The sequence below is a fragment of the Oryctolagus cuniculus genome, chromosome 2, assembly GCF_964237555.1.
Source record: "Oryctolagus cuniculus chromosome 2, mOryCun1.1, whole genome shotgun sequence".
Lineage (NCBI taxonomy): Eukaryota > Metazoa > Chordata > Mammalia > Lagomorpha > Leporidae > Oryctolagus > Oryctolagus cuniculus.
Window position 1 is genome coordinate 144,496,158 of NC_091433.1, and position 20,851 is coordinate 144,517,008.

Genomic DNA, 20,851 nt, shown 5'->3' on the forward strand with positions numbered 1-20,851 from the left:
GACTGCAGAAGAAAAACCATATGATTCTCTCAATAGATGCCGAGAAAGCATTTGATAAAATACAACACCCTTTCATGATGAAAACTCTAAGCAAACTGGGTTTGGAAGGAACATTCCTCAATACAATCAAAGCAATCTATGAAAAACCCACAGCCAACATCCTATTGAATGGGGAAAAGTTGGAAGCATTTCCACTGAGATCTGGGACCAGACAGGGATGTCCACTCTCACCACTGCTATTCAATATAGTTCTGGAGGTTCTAGCCAGAGCTATTAGGCAAGAAAAAGAAATTAAAGGGATACAAATTGGGAAGGAAGAACTCAAACTATCCCTCTTTGCAGATGACATGATTCTTTATTTAGGGGACCCAAAGAACTCTACCAAGAGACTATTGGAACTCATAGAAGAGTTTGGCAAAGTAGCAGGGTATAAAATCAATGCACAAAAATCAACAGCCTTTGTATACACAGACAATGCCATGGCTGAGGAAGAACTTCTAAGATCAATCCCATTCACAATAGCTACAAAAACAATCAAATACCTTGGAATAAACTTAACCAAGGACGTTAAAGATCTCTACGATGAAAATTACAAAACCTTAAAGAAAGAAATAGAAGAGGATACCAAGAAATGGAAAAATCTTCCATGCTCATGGATTGGAAGAATCAATATCATCAAAATGTCCATTCTCCCAAAAGCAATTTATAGATTCAATGCAATACCAATCAAGATACCGAAGACCTTCTTCTCAGATCTGGAAAAATTGGTGCTGAAATTTATATGGAGGCACAAGAGACCTCGAATAGCTAAAGCAATCTTGTACAACAAAAACAAAGCCGGAGGCATCACAATACCAGATTTCAGGACATACTACAGGGCAGTTGTAATCAAAACAGCATGGTACTGGTACAGAAACAGAAGGATAGACCAATGGAACAGAATTGAAATACCAGAAATCAACCCAAACATCTACAGCCAACTTATATTTGATCAAGGATCTAAAACTAATTCCTGGAGCAAGGACAGTCTATTCAATAAATGGTGCTGGGAAAATTGGATTTCCACGTGCAGAATCATGAAGCAAGACCCCTACCTTACACCTTACACAAAAATCCACTCAACATGGATTAAAGACCTAAATCTACGACCTGACACCATCAAGTTACTAGAGAACATTGGAGAAACCCTTCAAGATATTGGCACAGGCAAAGAGTTTCTGGAAAAGACCCGGGAGGCACAGGCAGTCAAAGCCAAAATTAACTATTGGGATTGCATCAAATTGAGAAGTTTCTGTACTGCAAAAGAAACAGTCAGGAGAGTGAAGAGACAACCGACAGAATGGGAAAAAATATTTGCAAACTATGCAACAGATAAAGGGTTAATAACCAGAATCTACAAAGAGATCAAGAAACTCCACAAAAACAAAACCAACAACCCACTTAAGAGATGGGCCAAGGACCTCAATAGACATTTTTCAAAAGAGGAAATCCAAATGGCCAACAGGCACATGAAAAAATGTTCAAGGTCATTAGCAATCAGAGAAATGCAAATCAAAACCACAATGAGGTTCCACCTCACCCCGGTTAGAATGGCTCACATTCAGAAATCTACCAACAACAGATGCTGGCGAGGATGTGGGGAAAAAGGGACACTAACCCACTGTTGGTGGGAATGCAAACTGGTCAAGCCACTATGGAAATCAGTCTGGAGATTCCTCAGAAACCTGAAGATAACCCTACCGTTCGACCCAGCCATCCCACTCCTTGGAATTTACCCAAAGGAATTTAAATTGGCAAACAAAAAAGCGGTCTGCAGCCTAATGTTTATTGCAGCTCAATTCACAATAGCTAAGACCTGGAACCAACCTAAATGCCCATCAACGGTAGACTGGATAAAGAAATTATGGGATATGTACTCTTTAGAATACTATACTGCAGTAAGAAACAACGAAATCCAGTCATTTGCAACAAAATGGAGGAATCTGGAACACATCATGCTGAGTGAAATAAGCCAGTCCCAAAGGGACAAATACCATATGTTCTCCCTGATCGGTGACAACTGACTGAACACCAAGAGGGAAACCTGTTGGAGTGAGGTGGACACTATGGGAAACGGTGGCTTGATCAGCATAGCCCTGACTGTTAATGAACAACTTAATACATTATCCCTCTTAGTAGTTTTTTTGTCTGTTCTACTTAATATGACTGATTTAATTCTGTAATTAATACACAGTTATTCTTAAGTGTTGAAATTTAACTGAAATGTGATCCCTGTTAAACATAAGAGTAGGAATAAGAGAGGGAAGAGATATATAATTTGGGACATGCTCAAGCTGACTTGCCCCAAATGGTAGAGTTAGAAACATACCAGGGGACTCCAATTTAATCCCATCAAGGTGGCATGTACCAATGCCATCTCACTAGTCCAAGTGATCAATTTCAGTTCGCAATTGATCATAATGAAAGGACTAAGAGTCAAAGGGAGCACATAAGCAAGTCTAGTACCTGCTAACACTAACCGATAGAATAAATAAAGGGGAGAGTGATCCAACATGGGAAGTGAGATACTCAGCAGACTCATAGAATGGCAGATGCCCTAAATAGCACTCTGGCCTCAGAATCAGCCCTAAAGGCATTCAGATCTGGCTGAAAAGCCCATGAGAGTATTTCAGGCATGGAAAGCCAAGACACTCTGGCAAAAGATCTCTGTGAGTGAGATCTCAGTGAAAAGAACAGGTCTTCAAAGAAGGAGGTACCTTTCTCTGAAGGGAGGAGAGAACCTCCACTTTGACTATGACCTTGTCTAAACAAGATAAGAGTCGGAGAACTCAAGGGGCTTCCATAGCCTTGGAAACTCATGACTGGAGCATAGGGAGATTACTGATGCCATAGACAGGAGTGTCAATTGGTAAAGTCAACAACAGGAGTCACTGTGCACTTACTCCTCATGTAGGATCTCTGTCATTAATGTGCTGTGCATTGAGATTTAATGCTATAACGAGTACTCAAATAATATATTTCACTTTGTGTTTCTATGGGGGTGCAAACTGTCGAAATCTTTACTTAATGCATACTAAACTGATCCTCTGTAAAAAAAAAAAAAAAAAAAGAAAAAAAAGAAAAAAAAAAAAGAAAAGAATAGAAACTATCAACTCCCAACTTGACTCTCACTGGGATTAAACATGACAATAGGTCTGATCTGATTTCATCATCATTAAAAAAAATCATCTATTATTTTTCACTTTATGTTTCTGTGTGGGAGCAAACTGTTGAAATCCTTACTTAATGTATACTAAGCTGATCTTCTGTATATTAAGATAATCGAAAATGAATCTTGATGTGAATGGAAGGGGAGAGGGAGTGGGAAAGGGGAGGGTTGTGGGTGGGAGGGACGGTATGGGGGGGAAGCCATAGTAATCCATTATTCGTACTTTGGAAACGTATATTCATTAAATAAAAGTTAAAAAAAAAAAAAATAAAAATAAAATGATAGCAATCTGAAAAAAAAAAAAAAAAAAAAAAAAAGAAGGGAAGAAATAAAGAGGACAGCAACAAAGAGATATTGAAAAAAACATATTAGTTGGCAAGATCTAGACCCTTTCTCGTCAATGGGATAAGACCAATTAAAATTAGTGTCAGTGTTATACAGCCTTTAGAAATGATCTCTACAGTTAACTTGCTTACTGAAAATGGCATTTTTTTTAATAGAAAACTGTCACATTTTAAGACTGCACATGAATTTATTATTAACCTTTGCTGGGAGTAGATCTGGTATATCTTTGTAGTTTAAACTTTCATTAATTAAAATCTTAGTTTTCTATCATGTTAATGAGCCTAATGAATGTGGAAGTATCAAAAGATCTTATAATGTTGCTTACATTTTTGTGCAGGTGGTTTAACCTTTGAGCAAGATGAGTAACAGTTCATGTCATCTAATACTGTGCATCAGTACCAGAGGTTAAGCTCTACAACAAGTTTGCAGTCTCTAAGGTTTCTTTTTCACCCCATGGTGACATCTGGGGGATGACTGACTCTCAATAACCTTGAAGTAGACACAGAAAAAGAAGGGCAGATCCCACAATACATGGAAGATTGAAAGCTACCGTTAAGGCCCTTACGTGAAGTATTTGTTCAGCAGCTTCATGTTTACAGCAGCTCAAAGTGCCATCACCTTTTTTCACGGGTTAAATAGGGGGCAGAAGACAGGAGCAGCACAAGGGGAAATAATGGAGTAGCAGTGCCAAAATAAAGAATGAATTACATTGGCTGGGCAAGCAGAGCCTTAATTTGTAGTCTCTCAATTTTTAGCTCCTCTTGCCAAGCATGTTCATTCCTTCCCTTTAAAATATGCTGGTGTTTTATGGCTAGGTCTGAGACAGTTGTCACAACACCATTCTTCATCACCCCTCCTCCCAGATCCCAGCTTACCAAAGGAGGACAACAGCAGTGCCTTTTCATAACCTACAAACTAGAGATGCTTCCTAATCACTCGGGGATTTGCTAGGTGCATACTCAACTCTCTCAAACTACTGGGAAAATTGACATATGACCATCTTCTGAGCCACTCTCTTCTGAAATCATCTTGGTAATAAATGCACATCATACCACTAGTGTGAGAGACAGTCTTCTAAGTGGCTGCAGTTTTATCATACTAAAACATCAGCTTACCAATCATTGTGAAAATCTGTTGTATGGTATAAAGCATTAGTTGGGATCCTTCCCATTTGATTGATATAACTGGCCAATAAAATTATATATTTAAGGTGTACAGTGTGGTGTTTTGATTTACATATGCATTGTGAAGTGATTACCATGATTAGTGAACTCATCCATCATCTCATAGGCATTATTTCCTTGTATGGGTAAGAACACTTAAGATTTAGTTTCTCAGCAGATTTCAAATACACAATAAAGGATTACTCACTATAATTCCCATGTTGCACATTAGATCCTCAGGACTCATTCACCTTAAAAATGAGTTTGTCCCTTTGACCAACATCTCCCCATTTCCCAGCTCTTGGCAACTACCATTCCACTTTCTGCTAATTTTTTTTTTTTAAAGATTCTACACACAGATGGATGATATACAACTTGTGCTTCTGTGCTTACTTATTTCACTTAGGAAAATGTCCTGCAGATTCATCCGTATTATCATAAGTGGCAGGATTCCCTTATTTTTCATGGCTGAGTAACATTCCAGTCTGTGTACCACATTTTCTTTATCCATTTATTCACCAACAGTTACTTGGTTGTTTCTGTATCACAGAATTCATTCATTCATAGCATATAATGAATAATGTTGCAATGAATGTGGGGGAAACAGATAACTCTTTGTCGTCCTGATTTTATTTCCTTTGGATATATACCAAGAAGTGGGACAGGTAGATCACTTGGTAGCTCTATTTTTTAATTAATATATTATTGAGGATTTTAGTCTCTCCTATATGACAGGCAATCTGGGTAACAGTGCTGCCCAGGAGCCTCTGATGTCTATACAGAATTCATTAATATACATTCAGTCCACGAGGAGGCTTCCAGGAGGAGAGGCAGCCTCCCAATCAGCTTTCTGTTGGCTGATGGTCAGGTTGTATTGTCATGGGCACTTCTAGCTTATAAACAAAATTTTATCTTGTTTATGGAAAACTTCTGTTTCTAGGGAAGCTTTTAAAACAGTAAGAGTAAAGTTGGATGATTAAGTTTTATTCTTAATTGTGAATAGTGAAACGTTCCTTTTTCAAAGATATAAAAGGAAATATAGAAAACACTCCAGGCATCCCACATAATCAAAGAGAATGGTACTGTTTGTATGTCGTTTTCAAGCAAAGGAGCTATTCAAAATGAGGTAGCTTTTAGTTAATTTCCGATTGGAACACTGTTCTATAAAATCAGGAATGCTTATGGAACCCTAAAATTTAATAAACCAAAAGTTTGTTTCTAACTGGGAATCTGTGTTCTGCTTTCCTCATATACAGAAAATACAGAAAAGCAAATTCACAGAATGGAAAAATAAAGCTGATGAAAGAATTTTGTGAGCTATGTTCTATATCAAGATAACTATTACCAATAATAATATATTCACCCTCGAGTTTCCGTGGGAAATTCCAGTTGAGGGTGAGCAGGTGAAAGAAGAAACAAACTTTTCCTGTTGAAACAGGATAGCTTGAACATGTAGGTACCCAGGTACCTACAGCTACTCCTGTGCTTCTCTACCAAGCATGCAGGAAGGATGGGTGGCACATTATGCTCAAGGGTCTACACTATTACAGCAGGATTCAGGCACCATAATAAACTCATCAAAGGATCCACTGGCTCTTGAAGCAGTAGCTTATGCAAGTGCCATTTTCCAGCTGGCTTTAACATTCTCACCTGGGAATTCTAGAGCTTCAGCTCATGTCAGTAAGGATTATTACTGGAAACATGGTTTCCTTCAGTGATGCTGGACACCGAGTCCCCGTGGGTGGCATACATAGACCGTGGTGGCCATGATAGAGTCTTCTAATTTGATCGACAGTGCCAGAGAGTGACTTCAGCTATACATCCCATCATTGTGACCCATGTAAACACTCCCAAAAGAGCAGCTTTTCAGGAAAAAATATCAGTGTCTCTATCTTGACAAAAACTGATTTCAATGTAACTTCAGTAATAACACTTGAGGACTTCAAAAGGAAATCTCCATTTACTGGGAACAATTTATGATGCCAAGTAAAATCCAGAATTGGAAAAAAAAATCACCTTTTTCTTGTGTGTGAAATGCTGTTAAGTTAGACTGAGAGAAATAGTATTTAAAACATTTAACATTTACAGCTTCTTTCCTTTGAAAATTAAAACACAGAAATTTTATTTATATCTATATACCTTTCTGGTCCAATATCTTCTTTAATTATCTTTGTCCAATGACATTTTAAAGTCCCAATGTCCAAAAAATTGTGTAAGTTCAGATTTTGCTCACTAGCCTAGTAAATACTAGAGTCACCTACATTCAGAGTACAATACACGATTTTAGTTACTAATAAGGGAAATTTTTCTATGACTAAAGAGGTACTCATTTAGGACTTTAAATTATTGTTCTTATAGAAGTAATCCACTCTGGAAGCCACCCAGGACTTGCATCACTCAGGGAAACTCAGTACAAGACAGTTTATACAGTTATACACTTTAAGTTTGGTTTTTTTTGCCACATTACAAAAAATCTGTGGCCTTTAAAAATAAAGATATGAAAGCACAGCCATATATGGTAAACTTATATTTTATACAACTATTAAAATAAATTTATATGCTTAAAATGCTAGAAAAATATTTACATGTAAATATTGATCTATTGTGAAATATATCCCCAAGTTATCTCTCCATTTATATATCCAGGCTGATCGTACTGAACTGAACGAAGGTCTTAAGAACGTGTATTTTTTTTTACTCATAACTGAAGCACTGCATAAAAAGTAAAACATTTCTGATAACAATTTTATATTCTATCTTTTCATAAAAACATGGTTGCTCAACAAACAACCTTTTAATCTGATGAAACTGGAAATTCTTTTGTATAATAATTAGAACTTTATAACAGAGGAGATAGCTATCAGTTTTTAAAATGGTTCCTTTTATATTTCAATTAAGTTTATGAAACAGAAAACTACAAAAAAGGGAAAATGTCCACTTAAATTAGTGTAGATTAAGTGATGACCATTATTGTAAAGGAAATGTTATGTTAAGGAAATGGCTGTTTTGTTGCAAAAGTGATAAAAACACAAAAGTCAATAAAACTGTTAAAATAAGTCTCAGTAATTACCAAGATCAAAATCCAGTGGCTTTTTATTAAACATGAACTTTTGTTCTGCCTACTGCAATACGTAAATAGTGCTGACAATTGGTTTGTGAGGCACTTGCTACAATAAAATGTAATTGTATCATGAGAGAAAGGTGACAATCAGGAGATCATGAAAAAATTACATATTCTCACTGGTAGTTAATTAGCCATGCAAAACCTCCTCAAACAGATATTCTCTTCTATTAGGAATGATTACTATGCAGGCCTACAGATGTCAATACCACAGTCATTCAAATACTTCTTTTCCTACTAATTGAAGGTTGTAAAGCTCTGGTGCCAAGGTTTTGCTTCCAAAGAGCTAATTTATGACTAGAAGGATATTTTATGTCTTCAGTTGCAGCAGCTACAAAATTCAGCAAATCAGAACCATCTGTGCACTGATACTTGACTCACCATTCATCTTGCAGCCTATCAGTCACATTAGCTTGCATCCTGCATTCTTGGCTCATGAACACTTGTGAGGATCCAAAGTTCATAAGAAATATTAAAAATGAATGGCATCCTGACCCTACCTTATTGTACAGGAATCACGAATAAAATGTCCTCCATACTTTGTTCTTTCTCTTTTCTACATATTCACAGTGTGCAAAAGAAATGGACATTGAGTTACCCGCCCCACAACAGTGCTAACAGCTGCCATCCAACTCTTCAACAAGCTTCAAGTTCTAAATCTTCTGTGGCTTCTACTTCTAATCCCTTTTTTTTTCTTTTAAGTTGCTTTGAGGAAGTCTGCTGGTGAAGGAGGAAGTTTAACTAAAAAATTATATTTTTTTAAAAAAAGTATTATTGTTTCTATAAACAAAAACATCAGCATATACAAATAATCTGGTAAAATCTAGGAATATTATACCACCAAATTATGGGGAAACTGGTGGGCAAAGCCAGAAAGTGATAACTAAAGAAAACCTGAAAAGGGGCAAATAAAGGCTTTCATGAATAAAGTCAGATTTGCCTTTAACATTACTCTCATCATATCTTCGATGTGAGGGACTGCCGTAGGCCACAGATCCTACTATTTTTTTCTAAGAGACAATAAGTCAAAAGAACTTTCCATAAACTTTTTTGGTGCTAAGTCAGGGGGAACAAGAATTAAGAAAACTGAGTTGTCACACTTATTCTGAGACCTAAAATACTGTCAACTGACAAAAAAGATCACAGAAGGCCATCACACCATCCCAGGGATTATGTTACTTACTTTTTGATCATTCGGAGTACGCACATTTTCCCTCTGTCCTTTATTGGAAAATTCCAGTGGTCCTAAAGGCATTCCACCAGGGTTCAGGGTTTTCTTGAGCATGTGATAGTTTGGCTTTTCATCATATGCCAGACTATGAACACATTTCAAAAATTGGGCTATTTCACCTGTGAAATATTAAATTTTTTACATGTCATCCATGATTGAAAAGAACTGTCAAGACTCCAGTAACCTCAAAATCTTTCTAGTCTCAAGACACAAACAGGGCCAGTGCTGTGGCGCAACAGGTAAAGCCACTGCTTGCAGTGCCGGCATCCCATATGGGTGCCAGTTCGAGTTCCAGCTGCTCCTCTTCTTATCCAGCTCTCTGCTATGGCCTGAGAAAGCAGTAGAAGATGGCCCAAGTCCTTAGGCCCCTGCACCTGAGTGGGAGATCCAGAAGAAGCTCCTAGATCCTAGCTTTGGATTGGCCCAGCTCTGGCTGTATCCGCCATTTGGGGAGTGAACCAGTGGATGGAAAAATCTCTCTCTGTCTCTCCCTTTCTCTTTCTGTAGCTCTGCTTTTCAAATCTTTTTTTTTTTTTTTAAGTTCTTTGATTTAAAAAAAAATTACACACACACACACACATGAAGACAAGAATGAAAAATTCAATGTAAAGCCCTTTTAAAATATTTAAAAATGAAACACAGTGACCCACAGATTCAATAAGATACGGCAAAACCGATAATACTGAACGTACCTTTGTTAATATGATTATAATTCACAAACATAATCCAGCAAATCTTAATAACTACAGTTTATGATTTTAACTTAGAAGATAAAACTACTAGGGACTACATTAATAATAATCAGACCACACATGGTTCACATGTTTTTCTAAAGTGAAATTTTTAAAAATTTCATTTAAAACAGGTGCTATTACATATTTTCTTCAAGAAAAAAAAGTCATCACAAATTTTAATTAAGGCTTCAATTTTGGGATGACAATACACTTAGAGATGACTCTGCACTCCATGTTTTCAGCCATGATTATCTTAAGAATGCACAAAACTTCCCTAAGTCCTTCACACCTAGCTAGCACATTACTTTCATGGCATAGTTCTGACTCATTTCAGTATGATGAAAAGTTGCCATCGAATATTTTTTTCTCTAATGTAAAAAAAATTCTATGTACAATTACATATAACAGCCCATTCCTTAAAAATTATAAACTAAGGGCCAGTGCTGTGGCTCACTTGGTGAGCACCTGCCCCTGGCTTCGGATCGGCGCAGCGCCGGCCGTAGCAGCCATTTGGGGGGTGAACCAAGGGAAGGAAGACCTTTCTCTCTCTCTCTCTCTCTCACTGTCTATAACTCTGTCAAAAAAAAAACTATAAACTTTTAAATAAAGAATTAGAAACCCAAAGTTACAAATACAGCTGCATTAAAACAACTGTAGTTTTGGGGTGATTATTTAGCCCAGTGTCTGGTTTTTTTTGAAGATTTATTTATTTATTTGAAAGTCAGAGTTACACAGAGAGAGGAGAGGCAGAGAGAGAGAGGGGTCTTCCATCCATTGGTTCGCTCCCCAAATGGCCGCAACGGCCGGAACTGTGCCGATCCAAAGCCAGGAGCCTCTTCCAGGTCTCCCATGCGGGTGCAGGGGCCCAAGCACCTGGGCCATCTTCCACTGCTATCCCAAGCCACAGCAGAGAGCTGCAATGGAAAAGGAGCAGTCGGGACTAGAACTGGCACCCATATGGGATGCTGGCGCTGCAGGCGGAGGATCTACCTAGTGTGCCACGGAGCCAGTCCCTGGCCCAGTGTCTTAAGATGCCAGTTCCTCACATCAGAATGAGTACCTGAGTTCTAGCTCCTGACTCCAGCTTCCTGCTAATGCAGACCCTGGGAGGCAGCAGTGATGGCTCAAGTAATTGGGTTCCCGCCACCAACATGGGAGACTGGATTGAGTTCCCAGCTCAGGGATTTAGACCAGCCCAGCCCAACTGCAGGCTTTTGAGAAATGAACCAGCAGAAAGGAATGTTTGCTCTTACTCTCTTTCTATAAATAATTTAAAAATGTTCTTAGTTTGCATTTTTTTTTCAGTCTAAAATTAAGACAGAAGTAGTGATAATATTATAGCATTACTTAAAAACTGGTATATCATCATTTGTTCACAAGAATATTTAGATATGCCTTTCTCCTTCAGTTACTACTGATCCAAACATAAGTACTTCTTACTTTCTCATTGAGTTGTTTATATCCCATGGCGGAAAAGTCCGGAAAGCTTCATGGGTTGGCAGGAGTGACTTCCTAATGATCCTTCATTTCCCCTCCAGGCCTACCTCCATTCAAGAGGAGAAGTGCAGAGGCACTGGGTTGCAACCCCTAGGGAAAATTTCCAAAAGGAAGAGTCATCCCCCTCTCCCTATTAAAGTCAGAGTGACCGTTTTACACCACAAAGTCCAGAGCTATTCTTTAGGAACATGAAGCCCATGTAGTTAAATGAGAACTCTTTGCTCTGCACTTTTCTTTTTCTGATGCTGTAGCAATTATGCAACCTACTTTTTCCTCTCTGATTTAGGAGTGATATCAAATTCTGTTATCTAGTCCTGGGTCAACCAGATGTCTGGTAACTAGCAAGCACCTCTGCTTTATCACCATATTTATAACTAATGTTTCCTGGAGCCCCTTGGGGAGCATCCAATTCCTAAAAGGATGATCAAAAACAAAAACAAAAAAAGATTATATTACATTCACTACAATTCTCTGAAGACTGGTAAGCAAACTTTGGTATATATTACAATTCCACTAACCAGAACATCCCAAATGGAGAAGAGTTGAATGTATCAGGACCAAATCACTGTTACAAGACAATGGGAAACTCCTGGCACTCCATCAACTGAGAGCAGCTGTGCTGCAGAGACTTCATGGGAATGGGGTTTGGAAAAATGAGGTACCAGTGAGGTAGGAGTGGGAGAAAATGAAAAGAGCTACTGCCATTATAAACTTGTTACTATAAATCTGAAGCTTGCACTACTGTGATGTAGTACTGGTTGAAATGTTAGCCTTGCAAGATCTGGATTTATTATATTCAGTACATTTTTTAAAATTTACTAGTATATTTCCAGAGCTATAAAATAAAATGCTTTGAGTAGTATGAAATTATGATATGCTTGAATCATCTGCTTTTTAAGCTAATGAAATATTAAGTAACATTACTATCATTTCAAGAAACCTTTGAAACTATCAGTACTATTACACTTAGTTGGACATGCATGCTGCAAACTTTATAGCTGTTTTTATTTCATAAAATATCTCAGTAATAAAACCTTTTGTAAATGAGTTAGTTTTCAATCTCCTAACTTCAGAAATCTTCACTTAATAGTAAAGGTTCAACATTTTATGCTTTAGAAACAGAAGTCTGCATTTTATGGTGTAGATGGTTTGTATCAAGAGGAACCAAAAGTACTTCCCATCTAGATTTCTTGCATGACTCAAATCTTATCTGTATAAACAGAAGTATCATAGAATATACATGGTCCACAGGCATATCTTGTACAATCCATGGAATCTGCACCTTCTTTTCTGAGCCTACATTGAGCCTTCCATGCAGAAGAGACATGATAGGTAAGGGAGATATATAATTAAAAATAGAAATGACATTTCCCATCTCTCTTTTGTTCCATTGAGTAAAACAAACTGTATGGCAATAGAAATGACAAGAATATTAATCAAAAAGGAATCATGTCATTTTGAGCCAGTTATTTAATATAGTTACAAAACTAAGACTTTCATCTTTCAATCAATCTCCTCAAATGAGAATCTCTCCTGTTTGGTCCCCTTCATTAGAAGGAAACTACTACAGAAAGGGTAAAGCAGAAGACTCACGTGGGGACAGACTAGGGGACTTAGAACGCTGAGGAAGTGGGAGCAGAACTAGTTTGTTCTTTCCTACGCAAATCAAACATTCGGTTTCTTGATCAAAAAGAAGGCTTGTATGACTTGACTTTTCAACTCTCAAACAGAAACTGAATAATTCGAGTTTCACTAGAGGGTGAGTGTACCTCTTTACTTGCCAAAGTTAGCTAAAATCTAACTTTGAGATCATCCAGTGTAAACAGAACAAGATTCACTCTGCTAATCTGAGAAAAAGCCAGCCTGAGAGTGGAGCTAGCTGGCTGTTTTCTGTAAGACGATACGACTCACTTGTTAAATTAGTGCTAAATAATGTGTCTCACATGCAAGTACAAATGACAGAAACTTGGGTAATTCCACATTGAACATTTTTTGCTAATATTGTCAATTAACAAATTCCAAAACATTCTATATTAACTTTAAAGACAGAAACAATTTATGATATATAACCTTCGATTCCAAGATTGCATGCCTTCACCACTCAAAAGCTTTTTTTTGTGACCCATGTCTAAACAGCATTCTGGTGTTTAATGGTTTTTTTTTTTTTTTTTTTTTTTTTTATTTTTTTTTATTTTTTGACAGGCAGAGTGGACAGTGAGAGAGAGAGACAGAGAGAAAGGTCTTCCTTTGCCGTTGGTTCACCCTCCAATGGCCGCCGCGGCCGGCGCGCTGCGGCCGGCGCACCCCGCCGATCCGATGGCAGGAGCCAGGAGCCAGGAGCCAGGTGCTTTTCCTGGTCTCCCATGGGGTGCAGGGCCCAAGCACCTGGGCCATCCTCCACTGCACTCCCTGGCCACAGCAGAGGGCTGGCCTGGAAGAGGGGCAACCGGGACAGAATCCGGTGCCCCAACCGGGACTAGAACCCGGTGTGCCGGCACCGCAAGGCGGAGGATTAGCCTAGTGAGCCGTGGCGCCGGCCAATGGTTTTTAAATTACTGATTTAAAATACTCTTTCCTCAGGTCAACTACATGCAAGAACAAAACCTATAAAGTCTTAATTCTGGAAATACCACACAAAGAGGACTATTTAATTTGTGCATGATTCTCAAAATACATTTCTTCAAATCAAACCAAACAATGCCATCATCAGAACCCACAACTTTGCCTAGATAATTTCTTAGAGGATTCCTATGTTCTAAGGCCAAAGATGATCTGAACATTTTCTTCTCTAGCAACCTATATAACCCTGAAGAGTCAGCTGCCATTCTGCTGTGCACAGCAGTGGATGGGTCACGCATAAGCTACAAAACAAGAGAGACAAACATGCCGCCCTATAAATCATAAAAGGTAGAAGGATCATTTGACTTACTGCAACTGCTTCCAGAAGGAGCCCACTTAAGCACTGACTCAGGGAGCTCATCCAGCAGACTAAAAGAAAACAGAGTAAGGCACAATCAGCTTGTTTTCAATTTTGTGATTCACTGTTTCAGTTAGGAAACAAAGCTCTATTTCTGTCTTGGTAGATCACCAAAACTGTGACTTTCAATGTTTTTCACCTACTCGTCATGGATGAAAGGGCAAGTACAGGTGGGAGAGATCCCTCAATTCCCTCTGACCCATTTCATATCAATCACCTAGAAACTGAAGAGTGTAAATGATCTACCTCAAAGTTTTTACATGTACAAATTCAGCAGGAGGAATATTATGATTTTTTCTTAAAAACAAAATATTCCTACAAAAATTTTATCTAGATTTTCAGGATGTTTTTCTTCAGGTAATTACCACTGGACAGGGTAAATTATTTATTTACATATATCACTCTTCATCAGGCAGTGCTTTATGACATTCCATAATTAAAAAGGTTAATATAAAATAGCAGAAGAATCAAAGCACCAGAAAAACCTACTGTCAACACTTTCCAGTATTTAAGACTGAACAAGTACAATTTAAGTTGCGTAACCAACTTGGATGAGAATATAAAAATTCAACAAAATTACTGACATGAGTGATTTACAAACTCAGGTAAAGGCAGAATAGCAACAATAAATGCACTGATCTACTACTAGGAAAATAAAGGGCATAAGGGAACTACTGTTGAATATATAATCATGTCCTTATGGAGAAAATCAGTGTTATACATTCTCAGCAAGTTGAATAGATAAGTTATGCTCATGTATTACATGATAAGTATTATGCATGAATATGAAAATATATTCATTATATATATTTACAATTAATGCAATTATATAAGTATTAACTAAAATTAGTCCTAATAAAAGAAAATCACACACAGAATTAAAATGACATCCTTTTAAATAAAGCTCACTATTCAAAATAGGTAAATTGAGGTGGAAATTTGAATGGCAAAACTGTTTACATGCACTCATTACTGTGCTTTGACTTGATCCATACTTTGAAAAACAATTACATGAATGTTAATAAAGACTTTTATCACTCACTGCAGCAAAGAACTGATTAGATAGTTCCAATACTGACTTTTACAAAAGTGTTAGTTTGTGGGACTGCAGGATGATGGAAGATTCCACATGGAGAAATATTTCTTATATATACATCAGTATTTACAAATGTAATCTGTATTATCCTAAATCTGGGGGGTAGCCTTTCTCTCTATAAAGACCCAATTCCACATTTACTCTGAAGACTGATTTCTATGGATCAGTTATACTACCCTCCCTGCTTTGTACCTTCTGTTGTGACTTGTCCTACTTAAAACCATAGCTGCCTTTTTCAACTGTGGTGTTATTTCTGTGGTTAACTACTGTGGAACATATACTGGCATATAAAAACAAACTAGCTATTCTGTGCAACATGCAATTAACTTTCCCTAGGCCTGACCAGCAACAGGACTGGAAAACAGCAAAATACTCCATTTCATGTCTGATCGAGTTGTTATGCAGACAGAATCTAGGCGATACAAAGTAAAGGGGGGGGGGGCAGGGCTGTGGAGTAGCAGGTAAAGTTGTTGCCTGTGGTGCAGGTAACCCATATGGGCATGGGTTTGAGTCCTGGCTGCTCCACTTCCAATCCCTCTCCCTGATAATGTGCCTGAAAAAGCAGCAGAGGATGGCCACAATGCTTGGGTCCCTACACCCAAGTGGGAGACCCAGAAGAAGCTCCTGGCTTCGGTCTAGCCCAGCCCTGGCCGTTGCAGTCATTTGGGGGAATGAAGCAGTGGATGGAAGGCTTTTCTGTTTTGCCCTCTTACTCCAACTCTACCTTTCAAATAAATAAATCTTAAAAAAAAAAAAAAGTGAAGTGGGGAGGGGCATTTTGTGATGCAAGTAAGATACCTCTTGGGATGTTGTTATTCCATATTGGAGTGCCTACGTTCGAGTCCCAGCTCTACTTCAAATTCTGGCTTCCTGCTACAGTGTACTCTAGGAGGCAGTGGGTGATGGCTCAGTCACTTGGGACCCTGACACCCATGAGGGAGATGCAGATGGAGTTCTGGGCTCCTGGCTTCAATCTGGTCTAGCCCTGGCTGTTGCATGCTTTTGCACAATGAACCAGCAGATGGAAGATGTCTGTTTCTGTCTCCCTGCCTTTCATATAAAAAATTAAAAATAAAAAAAACTGCAAAATATTAAAAAATGTTTGTGGCTGCAAGATAATCTCATATAAACGCCTTGTATAAAAATTGTGCATTTCTTCTTTAAGAAACAAAACATAGTCCCTCCAAGACAGAAATCATTGGTACATTCCTCTTATCTGGAAATATAAGCCAATGTCCCATTTGACACAGTTGTCTCACGCAGTTGGTGTCAAGCACACCAAGCTCAATCTACTTTTTTTTTTTTTTTTTTTTTTTTGACAGGCAGAGTGGACAGTGAGAGAGACAGAGAGAAAGGTCTTCCTTTGCCGTTGGTTCACCCTCCAATGGCCGCCGCGGCCGGCGCCCTGCGGCCAGCGCACCGCGCCGATCCGATGGCAGGAGCCAGGAGCCAGGTGCTTTTCCTGGTCTCCCATGGGGTGCAGGGCCCAAGCACCTGGGCCATCCTCCACTGCACTCCCTGGCCACAGCAGAGGGCTGGCCTGGAAGAGGGGCAACCGGGACAGAATCCGGCGCCCCGACCGGGACTAGAACCCGGTGTGCCGGCGCCGCTAGGCGGAGGATTAGCCTAGTGAGCCGCGGCGCCGGCCTCAAGCTCAATCTACTTTTAAACACTAGTACAATGTTAATTTGAAAATATTCTTGAAAACACTAGCACCTGGAATCTAAGCTTTGGAAAACACCATGGAGAAGAACATATATTTCATTTTTTATTCTTCACTGTCAATCACATACAGGTTTATCTAGTAGATTTTATGTCTGCTTACTTTTTGGATTTTTTTCTAAAATATTTTTGAAGTGAAACAAATTTGTTTTGGTTGTCGTGTTAGGGGAATGGCAACTGTCTCCGGAATGCTAGTGGCTCCCTTTCACGTATCCCTTCAGACCTGCTGCGCTGAAGAGATTTGAACGTACGCACTTTGTTTTAGCAGTCTGGACGGCCACAGGGTCCTTCAGGTGCCGCTCCCAGGGAAGATTCCCGCACAACCACCGCAGCATGCAGTAGCCAAGGATTTCGACATCGCTTCTTCTGGACGGGGCTGCAGGAGTGAGCATTCAGAGAGAGATGAGGGAGAAACAATTTCTTGAGAAATAGAGAAATCTTTGAGTGAACCACTACTGATGAAATATGAAAAAGTCAAATGGGCAAAGTGTGTTGTTTGTTCAGCTGGAGTAAAACTTAAACGCCCAGGCGCTTGGCCCCAGTCTGCAGACAGGCAGCGACTTGTTGCTGTTGAAAGTAAGGGTCAGTTTCCTCACCTCCTCCAACTTCATCTTTCCTTAGTCTGGCCTGTCACATGAACTTGATCCCCATGGCCTCTGACATGATCCAGACAACCCATAACCCGGCACCAACACTTTCTCAAAGAGCCAAGCAGTAAAACAAAGAAATAAATGTCTGCAGCTAAATTGCTAACATATGTTGCAGGAAGTCCATGGGGTCTGCACTGGTCATGCAGAGACCCTCTGAGTGCAGACTAAACACTGATGGCCTTTCCTGCTCCACTCACACTAGTAGCACTTGAGGTTGCAAGAATATGACAAAACTGCCATCTAGTGTGCAGTATTAGAAGACAGGGTGTCTTAAGATTTTTTTCAACTGCACCAAAGTGTTATTAAGTATGTCTACTGCTTTGGGTATACAGTTTTATTCTACAAACGTCGTTTTTAGATGCAGCAACATAAGAAAAAGTTCTGGGAAATATAAAAGGGAGGCAGTAGTACAGGGGGTCAAGAGAGACGTGGCATAGAGACTTTAAAGCCACAGAGAGGCTTTCAAATCTGAAAAGATGACTTTTTGTAAAAACACATTAAAGGGGCATTTTCAAGCCCCTGTAAATCTCATTAATATCAAGCCACTAAATGCTGTAAACTAATTTCATCATCATTTTATGTATTTTTAAGTGCTTTATAAGATGAACAATGGAACCTAAGAAACCCGTCAATTATACCATATTTATTAGCAAACTACTGAAATAACAATCAAAACACTAGCAAGTACACATAAGCTCCTTTTTATAATGCTTCCAAATTGTTATAAAACAATAGGCTGGTATTCACATTTTCTACCATTACTTCAATGTTCATCTGTGTGGGGACACATAGTCCCCTAAGAGCAATATGTGGCTGTTAAACCTGCTGTAAACAGGCATTCAATTTTACTATTTTTTCATTAAATAAACTCTGAAAAGTCACTCAGTTAACTTAGTTTTTAATTTAAAAAGTCATGGACTAAGAACAATGCTGCTATCACATCATAACTGCTTTGGTAAAGTTACACAATGTATAAGTTATAAAAGCAGACGACAAGATTAGCTGTTATACCTACTCTATCTTAACTGCTATTAGAGTATTGGATTATTAAAGGCCCTTCAATCTAGTAGAATGCTATAGTCCCATGGGTGCCATTAACTTTTTGCATAAGCTTCAACAATGTCCTAATGCAAGACTTGGCTCTCATATTAAAATAAAAACACAATCTCCACCATGCTGCTCTGCAGTGATTTCTTCAGTAATAAATCTCCCATTAATAATGGAGTGCTTCCATTTGTACACGTGTTCACGTGTCCCTTTCCATCATGGCAATTCCTGATTACCACCATAAAAAAATTCATATCCTCTCATTTTCAAAAAATGATATTCTGGCACACTCCACACACAGAGGACCTTTGAGAAAAAACAAGCAGCATCAAAATGGAATGAACCTTACCAGCCACTTCTGCCCACCCCCCAACTGAGGGATTAATTGATACGAAGCTGTAAGTAACAAGTCATTTAGATTTCTGAAGCCAATCTTTCATCAGCTGGTCTTCATTTGAAATAGCCCTTTGAGAGTTAACTTTCCTTTACTCTTAAGAGTTTCGTTTTAGCTAATTAAAATACAATATCACTTAAAAATTTTTTTCTTTATTTTGTTTCAAGGCACATGCACATTAATAAATATGTTAGATAAAGATTTTACCATTGTTTCCATTGAGTTCTACAGAAACACGTCAAACACACACACAGAGATAGAGATAACAGTCGCCTTTTCCCACCATTGAGGAGGAGGAAAAAAAGCATTAAAAATGTTTGACTACATAGCTTTCCCTAAAATTCTCTTCTAGAGAAACAAATAGAAAAGTTTAAATTGTTTTAGGAAAGTGAATACCTTAGATTCTACTAAACAATGATGTCTATTTTCCTTCTACTGTACACAAGAGTAATTTTAATATCTGCTAAATCAATTTTAAAATTATAGATGACAATAATGGAATCTACTTGTGTAAAGCTTCTAAGAATTATTCATAGTTGTAAAGAATCACCTAACTATAGAGAAACTTGAAAGTTGCTTTGTTCATTACACACGTTTCACACTCATATTGAAACATGTTACGTAATTCAATAAATGGAAAAAACCCTGGATTAGGGATCCAATTCTGGTCCTACCACGACTGCACCTTGGTACTAACATTCAAGGATGCTGGGTATCATTTTTTTTTTTTAAGATCATGTTTATTTAAAAGGGTTACAGAGAGGTAGCTACAGAGAGAAAGAGGTATTCATCTGCTGGTTCACTCCCCAAATGGCCACAATGGCCAGAGCTGAGCTGACCCAAAGCCAGGAGTATCTTCCAGGTCTTGGGCCATCCTCTGCTGCTTTCCCAGGTGCATTAGCAGAGAGCTAGATCGGAAGTGGAGTAGCCAGGACTCAAAATGACATTCACATAGGATGCCAGCACTACAGGCCAGGGCTTTAACCTACTGAGCCACGGTGCCAGCCCCAGGTATAATATTTATAAAAAATATTTTCAACCATTTGGACAGAAAATAGTTTTGTTTATGTCTGGGTCATATATTTTCATAATTTATTGTAACATGATAAGGTTCTTCAGTTGCATTTGGTAATTAACATAAGCATTAACAATATGCTTTCATATGTATTTCCAAAAAAATAAAACTTTTACTTGCTATTGTTTGGAAATCTAGAGAAATTTAATTAAGATTTTTCCTCTAAATTTCTCTCAATTTAGTTTACAAATATTATTTAGCATCTAACGTTAATTGAGTTTACTAATATGAAACAAAGTAAATTACTCTTTGTTGAAAGACTATTCTCAATTGTTTAACATTTCTACATGATAAAATATTGCTAAGAGTAACAACAATAAAAAAATAGGCACAGGTGGGGACTTATATTCTGTTTCACTAGAAAGCATATTCTAAAAACAGCTGACAGTAGAATAATTAAAATAAAAACAGCAGATGTGATTATGGAAAGTTGCTATTGTACTAGGCACTCTACATTCTTTTTATTATCTCATTTAACCATTCAAACAGTATAAGGTAAATACAAGGTTACTTCAGAAAATTCATGGAAAAATGGAATTAAATGATAAGATTATGACGCAAAAAAAAGTCTGAAATCTATGAATAGTATTT

The 20,851-nt window shown here is 38.1% G+C and overlaps 1 protein-coding gene across 13 annotated transcripts in view; it reads right to left on the reverse strand.

Annotated features, from left to right (window-relative positions):
- Positions 1-20,851, reverse strand: part of VRK2 (VRK serine/threonine kinase 2) — a 119,826-nt gene that overhangs the window by 28,432 nt on the left and 70,543 nt on the right. For all 13 annotated transcript variants that reach the window (XM_008254375.4, XM_070069699.1, XM_008254373.4 and 10 more), the window contains 3 exons: positions 17,350-17,470; positions 14,229-14,287; positions 9,021-9,187 (listed from right to left, as the gene is read on the reverse strand). In XM_008254375.4, coding sequence (XP_008252597.1) covers positions 9,021-9,187; positions 14,229-14,287; positions 17,350-17,470 — 347 coding nt within the window. The remainder of the gene's footprint in view (positions 1-9,020; positions 9,188-14,228; positions 14,288-17,349; positions 17,471-20,851) is intronic.